Source organism: Rhinolophus hipposideros (assembly GCF_964194185.1).
Source record: "Rhinolophus hipposideros genome assembly, chromosome: X".
NCBI lineage: Eukaryota > Metazoa > Chordata > Mammalia > Chiroptera > Rhinolophidae > Rhinolophus > Rhinolophus hipposideros.
This window is the reverse complement of record NC_138046.1, coordinates 33210669-33226411: the sequence shown is the minus strand read 5'-3', so window position 1 is coordinate 33226411 and position 15743 is coordinate 33210669. Positions and strand designations below refer to the sequence as shown.

Below are 15743 nucleotides of genomic sequence, written 5' to 3'. Positions count from 1 at the left end.
CTTTGTGGAACAAAGTATAGAAATATACAGGCTGTCAGAATTAAATTTGTAGACCTGGCTGTAGATCAGGGGTTTGCAAACTATGACCTGTTTTTCTATTGCCTGTGAGCTAAGAATTGTTTTCACATTTTTAAAAGGTTGTGAAAATAAAGAATATGTGACAGACCAGTTATGTGGCCCACAAAGCCTAAATATTTACTATCTGGTACTTTACAGAAAGTTTGCCAACCCTTGTTCTAGATCATAGAAATGTGTAAGTCTAAAAGAGATCTTAGATACCATCTATTCTATCTGTAAAGATTTTGGTCCAACTCTGGCATTTTAGAAATGACTCCGAGTTAGGGAATGACTTGTATTTCTATAACAAGGTATAAAAGCTGAGAGGTATTTTATAACTCAGGCATGTCGGCAACCTTTTCACTTATTTATGAAGCCCCCACCCCCAATATTGGCAACTTGCTTATAAAGGGACTTCATTTCAATAGTGTTCACATTAATTGAATTTTCATGATAAATAAGTGTTGGAGGGAGGGCCCAGCACAAGAATGAGGTTGACACACCTATTCGGGCTGTTCAGAATTCCTTTGGCAGCGCACTGCAATGATTTATGAGGACTAACAATATGCATCAAATTGAAATGTTTACCTAGGTATGATTTACTTGGTTGATAAAGAGTTTTGTTATTCTGGTTGTCCACTCCAGTCTGCACCCTAAAGAAGGAGCCCTATGAAGTAGGCACAGTTTTATTCTTTAAATATTTGTTTTTTAAAATTTTATTGGGTAACTGTGTTCTTTTCCAGGACCCATCAATTCCAAGTCAAGTCGTTGTCCTTCAATCTGGTTGTGGAGGGCGCAACTCCTCTCCAACTCCAGTTGACATTTTTAATCTAGTTGCTGGGGGCGGGGGCAGCCCACCATCCCATGCGAGAATCGAACCGGCAATCTTGTGTTAAGAGCACACACTCTAACCAACTGAGCTAACTGGCCACCCCATAAACAGTTTTATTCTTTCTTTACAAATTAGAACTCTCTCTGAAGCACAGTGTGGTTAATTTGAGTAACTTGCTTAAGATCATCATTCAGCTAATAGGAGTAGAAGTTTGGCCCCGTGCAGTCGGTCAGTCTGCTGAGGCTGTGCTCCTAACTACAGTGTCACTTGAGGTGCATGGCAGTAGAAATGAAAAGACTGATACCACAAAGAGGCTGTCACAACCATATCATTTTATATGATGTGCATGGCACTCCCCTTTAGGTTTAAGCGTAATTATGCACCCCATCAGCTGCTTGTGTAGTTTTATTTTGAACTCTCAGAGATAATGATATAACTTAAACAACTTGTGTTTTTATTGCAGACTTGTAAAAAAGGCAAAAAGGGCCCAGGAGAAAAAGGCAAGGGTGGAAATGGAGGAGGAAAACCTCCTTCTGGTCCAAACCGAATGAATGGTCATCACCAACAGAATGGAGTGGAAAACATGATGTTGTTTGAAGTTGTGAAAATGGGCAAGAGTGCTATGCAGGTAATGTTTATCATGTTCTTCCCACTTTATTTGTACATTTTAAACTTCAGTGAGTTATATAAATATATCCCTGATTTTTCTAATTGTGTTTAAAAATTTTCTAACACTGCTAATTAGGAAAAAAAGCAACAAACTAGTCAGAAAAGTAGGAATGTGTCTATTCAGATGTGAGACCTTTAAGCTGTGTCTTGAGTCGTTTTCTGCTGCATTATTTTCTTTTGATGGCATACAATAAATTATTTGGTTAAAAACACGCTGATGTAAATAAACCATGACTAGGAGGTTTCAATTTCCCCTGAATTTATATAGCTGTCATTAAAATAAGTCCTTTGCCCAGTAGAATTCTTGGTTGAGTGATCTAATATAATCACTGTCCACCTTAGTGAATTGAATTATTTTGATTACTGTTGTTTATTACAAATTTTATTACTTGTTCTGTTTTTTAGCAGAAGAGTAAAACAAAGAGATATATCCATGTCAAATCATCCTAATTTTGTTTCTTTTGCATTATTTTATGATGATAGTATTTAGCTTTATGATGCAAGTTAGACCCATGGTTTTTAAATATTGAATAAACACAATACTCAGAATAAACATGCTTAATAAAATTATTTATAAAAGCGATAAGGAATAGTTTTTTTCCTTTATAGAATTAACTTTAATCAACAAAAGGTACACAAGGATGGTTTAGGGAGAACTAGCCATTTAAGCTTTTTGTTAATGAATAACTGAAATGGCAAATCTTATTTATAAATAAGGATTTATCTAAATATGTGTGGTTTTGTAAATAAATTGTTCCAGTTATTTATTGCTGGATAACAAACCACCCCAAACTTAGTGATATAAAAAAACCCAACATTTTATTATGCTTAATGGTTCTGTGGGCCTAAAATACAGACAGAACTAAATAGGGATAGCTCATCTGTGCTGCCATCCATGGTGGCTGGGGCCTTCGCTGAGACTGCCTGGAGGTGACATAAATGGGGACCATAATCATCTGGAGGCTGCTTTACTCATGTTTGGTATCTAGTCTGGAATGACTTGGAGGCTGGGATCAGCTGGAACTGTTACCTGGATGACCTGCAAATGGTCCTTCCATGTGCTTCTTACAGCATGGCTTCTGGGTTTGGAGAGGGTATCCTGAGCAGGAGTGTCTGGTTCTCTGGTGCTCCAAGAACCCAATGCAGAATTTGAATGGCCTTCTGTGACCTAATCTTGGAAAACATCATTTCTACTGCACTCTGTTCTGGAGAAGGGGACATAGACCCCCACATTTTTATTGAGGAACAATGTTAAACAAATTGGGGTTGTGTTTTAAAACTTTCATAGTCAACATAATGCATTCTCTTTATTTACTTTATCATATTTGGGAATAATCTTAAACATGTTTCTTTCATAAATTGAGTTGGCTAACACATACAAGCTGTTGTAAAATACAAAAAAGGACTGAAATCTAGAAATTGAGTCAAGTTTTAGAATATCTCTAGTCTCTCTGAGCCAGGTAATTCTTAGATAATATTATCTTTTTCTTTATTGTGTAATCATATTACTTATTTTTGTACATCTAATTGTACATATTTTATTCATTATTTTGTACCTAGTTTTCATATTTATTCATATATAACTCAAAACATTCTTTCCTCCTGATTTTTGTTCTTCATATTAGCTCTTACTTAGCCTAATTTTAAAAATTTCGTTAAAAATTTTTCATCTGTTTCATGGTTTCCTTTTCTGTCCTCAAAGGAATAAAGTACTGCTTTTATTTTTTAGTTCTTTCCTGTTTCTAAAAAATTACTATATTGAGATATATGTCACATACCATAACATTCATTCTTCTAAAGTGTAAATTTAGTGTTTTTTTAAGTATATTTAGAGTTGTTCTGCTATCAGGACTATCAAATTTTAGAGTATTTTTCAATACCCCAGAAAGAAACCTCTTGCCCATTAGCAGTCACTTTCTCCTCACCTGCCTCAGGTCTAGGTAACCACTAACCTACTTTCTATAAATTGACCTATTCTGGACAGGTCATATAAATGAGATCATACAATATGTGGTCCTTTTTGAGTGGTTTCTTTGACTTAGCATAATGTTTTCAAGGTTGATCCCATCTTGTGGCATGTATTATAACTTGTCCCTTTTTTATTGCCAAATAATATTTCATTGCGTGGATAAATCATACTTTGTTTATCCATCTATCTATCTATCCCTTGATGCATGTTTGGTTTATTTCTATACTTTTTGGTTATTAAGAGTGAATCATGCTGTTAAGAGCGTTCTTGTACAAGTTTTTGTTTGGATGACGTATATTTTCATTTCCCTTGGAAAATATACACCTAGGATTTGAGTTGTAAGGTCAATATGTTAACTCTATTTAATTTTTCGAGGTGCTGTCACACTTTTCCCAAAGAGGCGCAGCAGTTGACATTCTCACCAGCCATGTTTTAGCATTCCATTTCTCTACCTCTTTGCCAACATTTGTTATTGTCTTTCTTTTTGATTGTAGCCATCATAGTAGGTGTGAAGTAGTATCTTACTGTGGTTTTGATTTCTATTTTCCTTGATGGGCAGTTACATTGAGCATCTTTTTATGTACTCAAATTTTTAGATGGGTTGTTTACCTTTTTAAAATGATGGAATTGTAAGAGTTCTTTATATATTTTGGACACAAATCCCTTATCAGATATATGATTTGCAAATACTGTCTCCCATTCTGTGGGTTGTCTTTTCACTTCCTTGATGGGAGTCCCTTGAAGAACAAAAAATTTTAATTATGAGTAAGTCAAATTTATTTATTTGTTTGTCTCTTGTTGTGCTTTTGGTCTAATACCCAAGAAGGCATCGCCTAATGCACAGTTATGAAGGTTTGCCTCTGTGTTTTAGGGTTTTAGTTCTTAAATTTAGATCTGTGGTCCATTTTGAGTTCAGTGTTGTATATGGTGTGCAGTAGGGTTCAGCTTGGTTCTTTTGCACACAGGTAGCCAGCTGTCCCGGCACCACTGTTGACTAGTCTTTCTCCATCAATTTGTCTTGGCATCTTTGTCAAAAATCAAATGACCTTCAATGTAAGGATTTATTTCTGGACTCTCAAATTTTATTCCAATGGATTTACATGTCTGTCCTTAAGTTACAGTCTTGATTATTGTAGTAAATTTTGAAATCATAAAGTGTGACTCCTCCAACTTCTTTCTTTCTGAAGATTGTTTTAACTATTCTGGATCCCTTGCATCACCATAAACATTTCATGATCAACTTTTCATTTTCTACTAAGAAGCCAGCTGATGAGGACTGCATTGCGTCTGAAGATCAATTTGGAGAGTATTCTCATCAACAATGTTTAGTCTCCAGACCTATGAACTCTCTGTCCTTTTTTTAATGTTTATTTTGCCTTCAATTAGCCTTTCTTATTAATACAAGACTGTTAGGGCTCACTGTAGGAGAAGATTATTATTTTGTTCTGCATTTCCTCATTGACCTAGCCATTCCCTTTTTCCCCACAATATATCTTTTAATGATTCTTGGCATTCACTTTTAAAAAAATTAATTTCATTCATTACAGTGTTAATGTTTAAGTATTACTTAGTACAGTATTTTTGTCAAAAAGAAGTATGGGTGTGTCTTAATATTTTCTAGGATATCTTTAATGTCACTAAGAAATAAAAAGTAGTTGTGCTTTTATTTGGTGATAAATGTGCTGAATTCAATTCTATTGTTAAAATTTAACTTTAATCTTAGTATACAAGTATGTATATATTAATTTGAAGTAATGTGATACCACTTAATGTTGAATTTTAATGACTTTAATCACACTTAATTCTTAGAACATTCGACAAAGCTAATGGTTTTTCTTCCCCTCTACTGTAGTCGGTGGTAGATGATTGGATAGAGTCATACAAGCATGACCGAGACATAGCACTTCTTGATCTCATCAACTTTTTTATTCAGTGTTCAGGCTGTAAAGGTAAGATATATTTATTTTGGAAGCAGAATGTTTTCAAATGGTCTCGTTTTGTTTTACCTAAAGATATATTAGCATTAGCACTTCATATGGAAAATAATGCCAAGATATTGAATTGTTGCATTATAAGCATACAAAATGTATAAGGAAAAATGAGCGAAGAGCAAAATGAGAGAGAAACTGTTGAGACAGTTGTATTCATTGTGAAGTTAACTAAAAACTTGGCGATTTATAATTGTTATATTACTTTTATTAGATGTTATTTCCCACTTTTCAGCATCTGGTTTTAGGAACAAAGAAATGGATTAAGAAGGGAGGAGGAAGATAATGAAGAGATACAGGTTCAGATGGCAGGGAATTTTAAAGTGTAGGGAATTAAAAAGTTCCACGAATAACAGTAAGTAAGTAGATAAGTAAGTTAAATAAGGTATTGGTGAAATTTCCAGTATTTTTCCCCTTAGAAGATAGAGAAGCTGGATTGGGGTGGGACCTTATTTAAAATATTTTTACCTTATTTAAAAATATTTTGAAGTAGGAGTGGGAAAAATACAAAATATAGCAATATTTTGAGACAAAAACATTTAGTGCAGACATTTGTCAGGGGGACAAAATTATGTAAGTTGAGGAGTCGTACATCCTGATCTGGAGCTGTAAGTGAGTCATTGAGATCATGGGCGGGTTCTGAGCTATCCCGTGTCTCTTTAATACTTGGTCCATCCTTGAAATTCTAGAAAATGCCCGGGCAAGTAAATGTTACAGTTTCCCAAAGGCATTTCATTTTTTAAAAATGAAAATGGCACCAAAAACATGGGCATTAGAAGTCAGGAGGAGGGAAAGTTGGTTAAAAAAAGATCTAAAAAGTTAAGATGCTAAAGAATGACTGACTTAAATAAATCTGAAAAACGAGTCCCGGGAAGCAAATTACTTAGCTCTACTCCTTTAATTTTATAACACTCCTTTAAAAATACTGTTATTGGAATTGGAAAACAAGTAACATTATAAGAACAGCTGAGTTTTATTGGAGGTTGATCACACCATTGAGCGCAGCATGCACATTAATGTTACGTGTATGAGGCCTGATAAACATTAACTTCTCGAGTCAGTGGTCTTCATAATGCCATTATGTGGTCAGTTTTGAGAAATTTTTTAAAAATTGTCTTAACTTTAGAGTACAAAGAGTTGCCTAGTTTACTTAGCTGAAGGTAGCTACAAATCAATATTAGAAAATTCTGACTCAGAGGAAGTGTTGTAATGACAATATGGTGAACCAAATTATCTTTTAAAAATTACATATATTAATATTATTTTTGTTCTGTCTGTGTCCAAGTCCATCTTTCTCCAGTAGAAGGGTACAGGTACCTGTTGTGTTACATAATCAAGGGCCATATCTTTTTGCTTTATATTCTTTGAACATAGAGGGTTGAGGACAAAACAACTGAACAGGTGCCAGAAGTAATTTGATGAGTTGAAATTCTAATTTTTATCTTCAATCTTTCCTGTTATATAGTTGGTTGATCAGTTTTAGATTCCTAATTAGGCTTCTGAATTTTAGTTTTAAAACAAGGCCACAGTCAGAGCGTTTTCCCTTTGTAAGATTCATTCTTTCCCTGGCTTCAGTGCGTTTATAAACCAGGAGCTTCCCAGCTCAACATTTGGATATACCTTGTCACAAACCAGGTTGTCAAGAATTTTAAAAATTGAAAGTGTTGAAAACTTACCAGGTAGATTTTAAACACTGCCATAATATATATATATATATATATATATTTTAGAATCAAGAAAGCTCCATAAAAAGGAATTTACCATATAATCAAAGTTAAGGTCTTTAAATACTTTCAAAACATTCAAAATTGTTTCATAGAATTCTTTTATAAATGAGTTAGAAAATCTTTAAGTATGTACAATGTACACTTTAACCTTTTCCTGTGGACTCAGGATTGTCATTATGAGCATCTGTTATTTTACTTTTAGTTAGGCCTTCGGCAGCTATTGAGGATGTGTAGGGAATTTGGCCCCACACTGAATGGCTCCAGACTGCTTTGTGGTTGGGGAGTCTGTGGTCATTGTTATTTTCTTCTTTCTTGGTCAGCTGGCACATTTCAGTTCACCAGTTTTTAGCAAGCAGTCTTGTTTCATGTCTCCCACACTTTTAAGGCAGTGGGCTCTGGCCTGAGGTCCTAATGCCTTCACACCTGCCTCAGGAGTTTCCATATTTTGCCGTGTATAATGAATACCCACGTTTTTGACCCAAACTTTCCGGGGAAAAAAATCTTTCGTTTTAATTTTTTAATTCAAAGTTTTATTTGTTTACATTTAGGTACTTGTTTTTTCGTATTATAAAGGAATTTTAGCATTTATTTTTTAACATTATGGTACAAGAAATTTTATGTACCAGTAACAAATTTATGATATTTACATATCATAGAAGGCCAAGAACTCTTCATTGTTGCAAATTCGTTATAAGTTCAACAAAACTGATTATCGTATTCTAGGGTATTATTTTGCATATGGGTATCATCATTGATTTCTAGTTACACTTTTAACTCATAAGCATAAATAAAAGAATTAAAAACATTTATATAGAATTAGTACTACCCATGTATAATGCACATCCTTATTTTTCCCTCACATATTTGGGCAAAAAAGTGCGCATTATACATGGCAAAATATGGCACATGCATGGAGTTTGTGACAACAATTTTCCTGCTTATTTTGGGGTTTTGGCTGTTGTATGGTCTGTGAGATGAGAGGAAGAGCTTTAGAAATGGGACATTTGTCAAAATGTATTCAATATATTTGCTTTGAGATTTATGTATATGTAAATGTTTATTTCATAGAAATTGTTTCAGGTTTTGAATTACTTGTCCTTTTCTGTTAGGTTGGTGCAAAAGTAATTGTGGTTTAAAAGGTTAAAAATTGCAAAAACCCAATTAACTTTTGCACCAACCTAATAGTACTGCCAAGTTTACAGTACCTTAGTATATAAAGTATAGGAAGGTTCTGAAGATATATCCATGACTCTAGATTAAAGTGAAAAACACTTCAAAAGATTATTGAGAATGCACTTCTTTAGCCAAGGGAGTAGTGGTTTCTAACAATTTGTTAATATTTTAACGCAGTCATTTGATTCTTTAATGTTGTGTTAAGTAAGGGCTCTTCCACAACACCACTAGAAATTGATTTTACCTGAGGGTGGTAAGCATGCTATAGATGAATAATGTCAGACAAATTATTTAATTTATTTTTGCCATAGCCTTAGTTTCGTCATCCATAAAGCCAGGATTACATAGTTACCTGCCTGATGGGCTTGTTACCAGGGTTACATGTATGTGAAGTGGCCGGCGCATAGGAGGCTCAATGGATGTTAGTTCCTGGTCTACCCCTGCTGGCTTTGTTTTATGCTACTGGAAAGTCTTAAATTGTATGCATGCCCATAGAGAAGGTGCTCAAATATTAATTCTTCTTTTCAGGTTTGGGGTTGGAAAGAGCATGATGTTTTATTTTCAAATCTATACACACATGGACAAGTATATGCATATATAAAACATAGCTTGGCCAATTGAAATAAATGTATTAATATATATCTAATTTTTATAATAAGTCTCATCTTGTGCTAAGACATTCTTTTTTTAGATGTTACTATATTTATGCTGTTCCTAATGATAAGACTGGCAAGTAATAAATAATCCAGCAATAGAAACATGGCTTTGAAAATCCAGTTTTTACATTTGTTGTTGTTCTTTTTTAAATCTGACATCCACCATTGGGAATTCATGTACATCTTCTCCTTATATTGTCTCCTTCTTAAAACTTTTCCCTGGAAATCCCTTTCTGATACTTCTTCTCTACTTGGCTTTTACTGCTTCTTGTAATGTGCCTTTCTCCTCTCTGATCCCATCCTCCTTTAAAATTTTAAATGTTCTTACCAGATTCCTTCTCTGTGAAATACATGACTTATGCTAAATGTTTTTGGTTTTTTTGGAGGGCAAGGGGGTCTGAGCCTTTCTTGGCATTGCCACTCATGAGGGCATTTATTACATCCTTTAATATTTTATTTTTTTTGCCTTTTTTGAGTTATTCTTTATTTAAACTTCTAACTAGATTACAGGCTTCTGGGTGGGTGGGGACTACAACTTATGAGGTGTGTTCAAACAATATGGTAAATGTTTAAATTAAAAAAAATATTACGGTAAAAGACACATTGCCATTAATCCCCCTCAAAATACTACCCTTCGCTTCAAACACACTTATCCCATCATTCTTAGCACTGTTTGTAGCAGTTCTGGAAGTCCTCTTTTTGTGAGAAGTCTTCTTCCTTTAGTTGGGGTGTCATGGCTGCCTCAATATCCTGAATCATTTTGACTTTGGGGAAGAGCCAGAATCGCATGGTGCCAGATGTGGTGAATAAGGTGGATGAGGACATACTGTGATGTTTTAATTTGACAGAAATTGCCATATACCAGAAGCAATGTGTAACACTGATGGAGGAGGATTTATGGCACAGTTTAAAACACACTTTCTCTCAATCGTAGCTCACACCCGGCTGACTGCATTGAAAAAGTTGAAACTTGTCACAAACTATTATTAAGGTTCGATGCGCCACTTCTCAAATTGAAGATCCCTGCCTTTCGTTGGATGGCTCTCGGCAGCAGCATTCATCATATTTCTTGGTCACAACGAAAGGCTCTGTGTCACACATCACTTCTGGTATATGGCAATTTCTGTGCTGTGCGACTTCTGGCTTTTCCCCAAAGTCAGAATGATTCAGGGCATCAAGGCAGCCATGCCAGTGCAGCTAAAGACACTCATGAAAGAGGACTTCCAGAACTGCTTCAGAAAGTGGCAAGAACAATGGGATAAATGTGTTCGAAGCAAGGGGGAATATTTTGAGGGGGATTAATGGCAATCTGTCTTACTGTAATTTGTTTTTAGTTAAAAACGTTCACCGTATATTTTGATCACACCTTGTATGTTTATTTGAAGATCTTTTAAAGGATGATGGGATGTCGTTTCCTTACATATAATAGTGCTTTGTAAAGAAACCTGACTAAAGTAAACCGTATTTACTCTTTCCCTTTTGATCTTTAGGTTTTTCCTCAAGGTTTTAAATGTTACCCTGAATACTGCCTCATTCTTGATGATGTATGTTTTATATTAAGGAGACTAAGCCAGTGTACATGTTATAGGCATGAGTAAAGTAAGTCTGGTAGAAATGGCCAATGCTGTTCGTTCTAGGAAGAAAGTTGTCTGTCAGAAGTGTGGGGATGTTTTCTTATGCACATTGAGATTGGGATTTGTGCTTTATTTATAGGGTTGAGTATCACAATAAAGGTCGTGTGATAAAGTACGCCTTATTGTGTGATATAGACATTTAAGTTTTAGAGACTGACTTAGAAGTTCTCGCTCTTTTTTTTTCCATTTTACCATATATTAACTTCTTACACTTGTAAATTTCAGGAGTTGTCACAGCAGAAATGTTTAGACATATGCAGAACTCTGAAATAATTCGAAAAATGACTGAAGAGTTTGATGAGGTAACATAAATATTTTGATAATTTTATGCATGTTGATCTTGATTTACTCTTGAAAGTATTCTTAAATTCTGAGTATCAGTGTTGTGGGTAAAAGCTTTAGCATTAGATTCAATCAGATGATGGCTATATGACCTTGGGCAAGTTGTTGTCTTAGAATCTGTTTCATCATCTGTAAAATGGGGCTAATAATACTTATTTCATAAGGTTGTTATAAAGGTTGAATTCAGCAATGTTTGAAAAATTCCTTAGCATTTTGTAATGCCTGGCACATAGTAAGAACATAATAGATGGTATTTATTATTATTGTCAAAAATTAAAATTTCAAGGAAGTTTAGAGGCTAAGAACATATCTCGAAATGTTGTAGATGGAAAATTTTGTCAATATTTGGGGAACCAGGTAGCTTAGGTAAAGGAATACACATACGTGTATGCATGCATGCACACATACAAATAATTTTGTTGTTTAAAATCTCCTTGATGTTTCAAAATGAGTAGTAAGAACAATACAAATAAAAATAAATAGTAGCCTAGACTTGAGTTGATCTTTTGTCAAAGTGATATCTTTGAAGTATTGTTAACAATAAAGACATTTAGATTTACTGTAATGTAAGCTACTTCAGGACAGAAATTTTTTGTTTTGTTCACAGCTACATTCCCACACCCAATAGTTTTACTCTTCAAAACTTTCACAATAAATTTTCAAGCAGAGAGCCTGGTCTCATAGGAGTTTTATTTGATCATTTTTTTCTTGCTTACTCTGATGAAGGGGCTTTTAACTATCATTCTAAAAGATAGACAACAGTTGTTAAAATGGCTTTGATGATTACTAAATGCTATTAATCAGTATCCAAGTAGTTAAGAGGTAATTAGGAGTAATGGTATTATTTTACCCTAATGTTAAATGTTTTAGTGAGAACCTTCTTACTAAAAGGAAACAGCTCTTTGAGATAAGAATCCTGAAATATGACATGAAAATAATCATCAAGTTGCTAAAAATAATTAAGATGATACATTTTAATACAGCCACTAAATATGAGCCAGTCAGAAAATATGGAAGAAAACCTTTTTGTGGAGTATTAGGACCTTATTCTCAGATGAGAAAAGTTTCACTTATATGTGAAAAATACATTGTTTTTTATGACAAATTTAATTGTTAAAAAAAATAATAAAGTACTGATAAAATGACCTTAAAATCTTTAGGATACTCTTGTCAGAAACTCAGAAGTTCTATGTAATATAGGCCTCTCTTCTTTTTTTTTAAAGATTTTGTTGGGGAAGGGGAACAGGACTTTATTGGGGAACAGTGTGTACTTCCAGGACTTTTTTCCAAGTCAAGTTGTTGTCCTTTCAATCTTAGTTGTGGAGGGTGCCATTCAGCTTCAAGTTGTTGTCCTTTCAGTCTTAGTTGTGGAGGGCACAGCTCAGCTCCAGGTCCAGTTTCCGTTGCTAGTTGCAGGGGGCACAGCCCACCATCTCCTGCGGGAGTCGAAACCGGCAACCTTGTGGTTGAGAGGACACACTCCAACCAACTGAGTCATCCGGGAGCTCAGCGGCAGCTCAGCTCAAGGTGTCGTGTTCAATCTTAGTTACAGGGGCAGAGCCCACCATCCCTTGCGGAACTCGAGGAATTGAACTGGCAACCTTGTGGTTGAGAGCCCACTGGCCCATGTGGGAATCGAACCGGCAGCCTTCGGAGTTAGGGGCATGGAGCTCTAACCGCCTGAGTCACCGGGCTGTCCCCGGTCTCTCATTTTTAAGGACTTGTTTGTTTTGTTCTGTTGGTTTTTTATTTGGGGAAGGGGAACTGGACTTTATTGGGGAACAGTGTGTATATACTTCAAGGACTTTTTACAAGTCAAATTGTTGTCCTTTCAATCTTAGTTGTGGAGGGCGCAGCTCAGTTCCAGGTCCAGTTGCCGTTGTTAGTTGCAGGGGCGCAGCCCACCATCCCTTGTGGGAGTCGAACCAGCAACCTTGTGGTTGAGAGCCCGCACGCTACAACTGAGACATCTGGCACTGGCCCACGAGGGAATCGAACTGGCAGCCTTCGGCGTTAGGAGCACAGAGCTCCAACTGCCTGAGCCTCCGGCCGGCCCCAGGACTTGTTTGTTTTTAATTGTTTATAAAGAATCTCAGTGTAACTACGTGGAAGAATATCCCACCTTTATGTGGAAGAGAGTACCTGAGTACCAGTCTTTCCAGTCTATAGTAGCTACATTTCCATTAAAAAAAATTATCTGGTTATTTATGTCTGTTGACTAGTTGATGTCCTTACGTCAGTGAAAACATACATTGTAATCATTTGATTATTTGATGTATTAGACTGACTGAGAATATGATTTTCTCGTTTTGAATTCATTTAAAAATATAACTGGTTTGCTTTTGTTTTAAACAAATTTAATAAATAATATCTTCGCTTACCCCAATAATGTTTTGCTTTGACAGGAGAGGCTTTTTATTTTTTAACCTGAGTAATTGGCATACATTTTCAATGGTTAAAGTGAATTCAGAATATCCATTTGGTCTTAAATAAAAGTAGAGGTGTTCAAAGGTTACCTCTACCTTTGCATGTTCTCCTGCCTACTTTGAGGGTTTTATTGGAGAAGAAAGATAAGGAGTCATTTTAGCTTCTACCCATGTTATTTCAAAAACAGGTAAAATTTTATTGTTATGTGTTTTTAAATGAAATTGCTGTTTAAAATTTTTTGTTTTAGGATAGTGGAGATTATCCACTTACCATGGCTGGTCCTCAGTGGAAGAAGTTCAAGTCCAGTTTTTGTGAATTCATTGGCGTATTAGTACGGCAGTGTCAATATAGTATCATATATGATGAATACATGATGGATACAGTCATTTCACTTCTTACAGGATTGTCTGACTCACAAGTCAGAGCATTTCGACATACAAGCACCCTGGCAGGTCAGTATTTGGAAAGATTTTCTGTGTATTTTCTAAGATTAGGGATGAAAACAGTTTTCATTAAACGAAATGAAATAATGGTGACACAAATTAATTGATTTTGTTTATAAAGTAACCACTAGGAGGACCCCCTCACCTCTCCTCCAACCCCATGATTACTGGGAATGGGATGGTATTTTCAAGTTTCAATTGTGTAAAGGTATATTCTAGTTAGTATATAGTGATTTTCTTTCGGTAAATCTACTTAATTATTATGCCACAGACAGGGAAAAAAGGTGGATAGGAATGTATTGGGTTCTTGAAAGATGAGATGCTTTACCTGGGAGACCACAGGTTATTTTGGATATGTAGTCCTAATGACCATTATTTTGCCTCTGGTATGCATACTACTGCCTCCTGTTACTCTGTTTCCCCGAAAATAAAACCTTGCCATACAATCAATTCTAATGCGTCTCTTGGAGCAAAAATTAATACCCGGTCTTATTTTACTATAATGTAAGACTGGGTATAATATAGTATAATGTAACGTAATATAATAAATATAATATAATACTGGTTTTTATATTAATTTCTGCTCCAAAAGATGCATTAGAGCTGATTGTCCAGCTAGGTCTTATTTTCGGGGAAACACGGTATGATTGATGGTTCCTACAGGATGATGCTTACTCTTTAACCACATCACAAAATGTTGATTTTTATGTTTCTAGTAACTTTAGGCTGAGTCAAATTGTTTGATCTTTGAATTTTAATGAAATCGAGTTACATTTTTAAGACTTACATGATTAATTCTAAGACAGTGGTGTTTGGTGTTGATGTTGATAAAATCTTTTGGTTTCTCCTTTGTGCAAAAGGTAAAATTGTTGATGAATTATTACTGAACATATGCTTTTTGATTTGAGTTTGGATAAATGAAATAGGTGTTAATTATTACTATAGTATTCTAAGCCTTCATGATAGCATATCTTGGTATCTACAAGTTTTTCATTTTCTAAGTGTGGGGATATTTTTTCCTTTTGAGTATTTTCCCAAAGAATTAAAGCTGTGATTAAAGATGTACTTCTGCTAAGTCTTCCTTTTTTTTTTTTTAAATTTATTGGGGTGACAATTGTTAGTGAAATTACATAGATTTCAGGCGTATAATTCTGTATTACATCATCTATAAATAAGTTTTCCATTTTTAAAAATAAAATGCAGACACTGTTCCTGTAGGTGTTTTTGTTTTTAGATTCAAAGTCACAAAAAATGAATGTGAACTTGCTCTATGAACTTGGTAGTATTTAATGTTAAGAACTTGGTGGCTAAAGTAAATTAAAACAAGTTATGATGGTATAAGGTGAATAATTTTAGGTCAGAACGACAAACTGGTTTGCTAAGTGTGTGAAATAGTTCCAAGCAGAAAATTAGGAAATCTCTTTTAAAGAGAGCCAATAGCCACATATTAAGATTTAGTTTTGTGTTTTTCTGTCATGCAGTGATACGGGTCTGTGATATAGTCTGGAGTGAGCTAAAGAAAACATAAAATGGTGAGCTGTTTCAGTTAGTAAGTTTTAAATCACAGGAGATGAGACATCTCAGAAGCATGAAGTTCAGTCCCAGAAGGGGGGGGGGGTCTGCAGGAAGTCTTATGGAAAGCACTTTATGGAGTGGTGTTTTATTCTTTGTGCTTTTGACTTTTTTTTGCTATCAAATGTGGTTTTTATTCAACTGACAAGTATTTTTCTACAGCTGCATTTGTGGAACATCACATGGCAAAAACAGGAGTTTTTTTTCTTCAGACTTTTTTTAACCTTATTAAAAATGAGATTGGTCCTAAAAAT

General features: G+C 34.9%; 1 protein-coding gene across 5 annotated transcripts in view; it reads left to right on the top strand.

Annotated features, from left to right (window-relative positions):
• STAG2 (STAG2 cohesin complex component) overlaps window positions 1-15743 on the top strand; it is a gene marked incomplete at its 5' end in the record, with an annotated part of 126261 nt that overhangs the window by 51969 nt on the left and 58549 nt on the right. For all 5 annotated transcript variants that reach the window (XM_081043689.1, XM_081043693.1, XM_081043690.1 and 2 more), the window contains 4 exons: window positions 1353-1517; window positions 5380-5476; window positions 10931-11007; window positions 13722-13926. In XM_081043689.1, the coding sequence (XP_080899815.1) occupies window positions 1353-1517; window positions 5380-5476; window positions 10931-11007; window positions 13722-13926 (544 nt within the window). The remainder of the gene's footprint in view (window positions 1-1352; window positions 1518-5379; window positions 5477-10930; window positions 11008-13721; window positions 13927-15743) is intronic.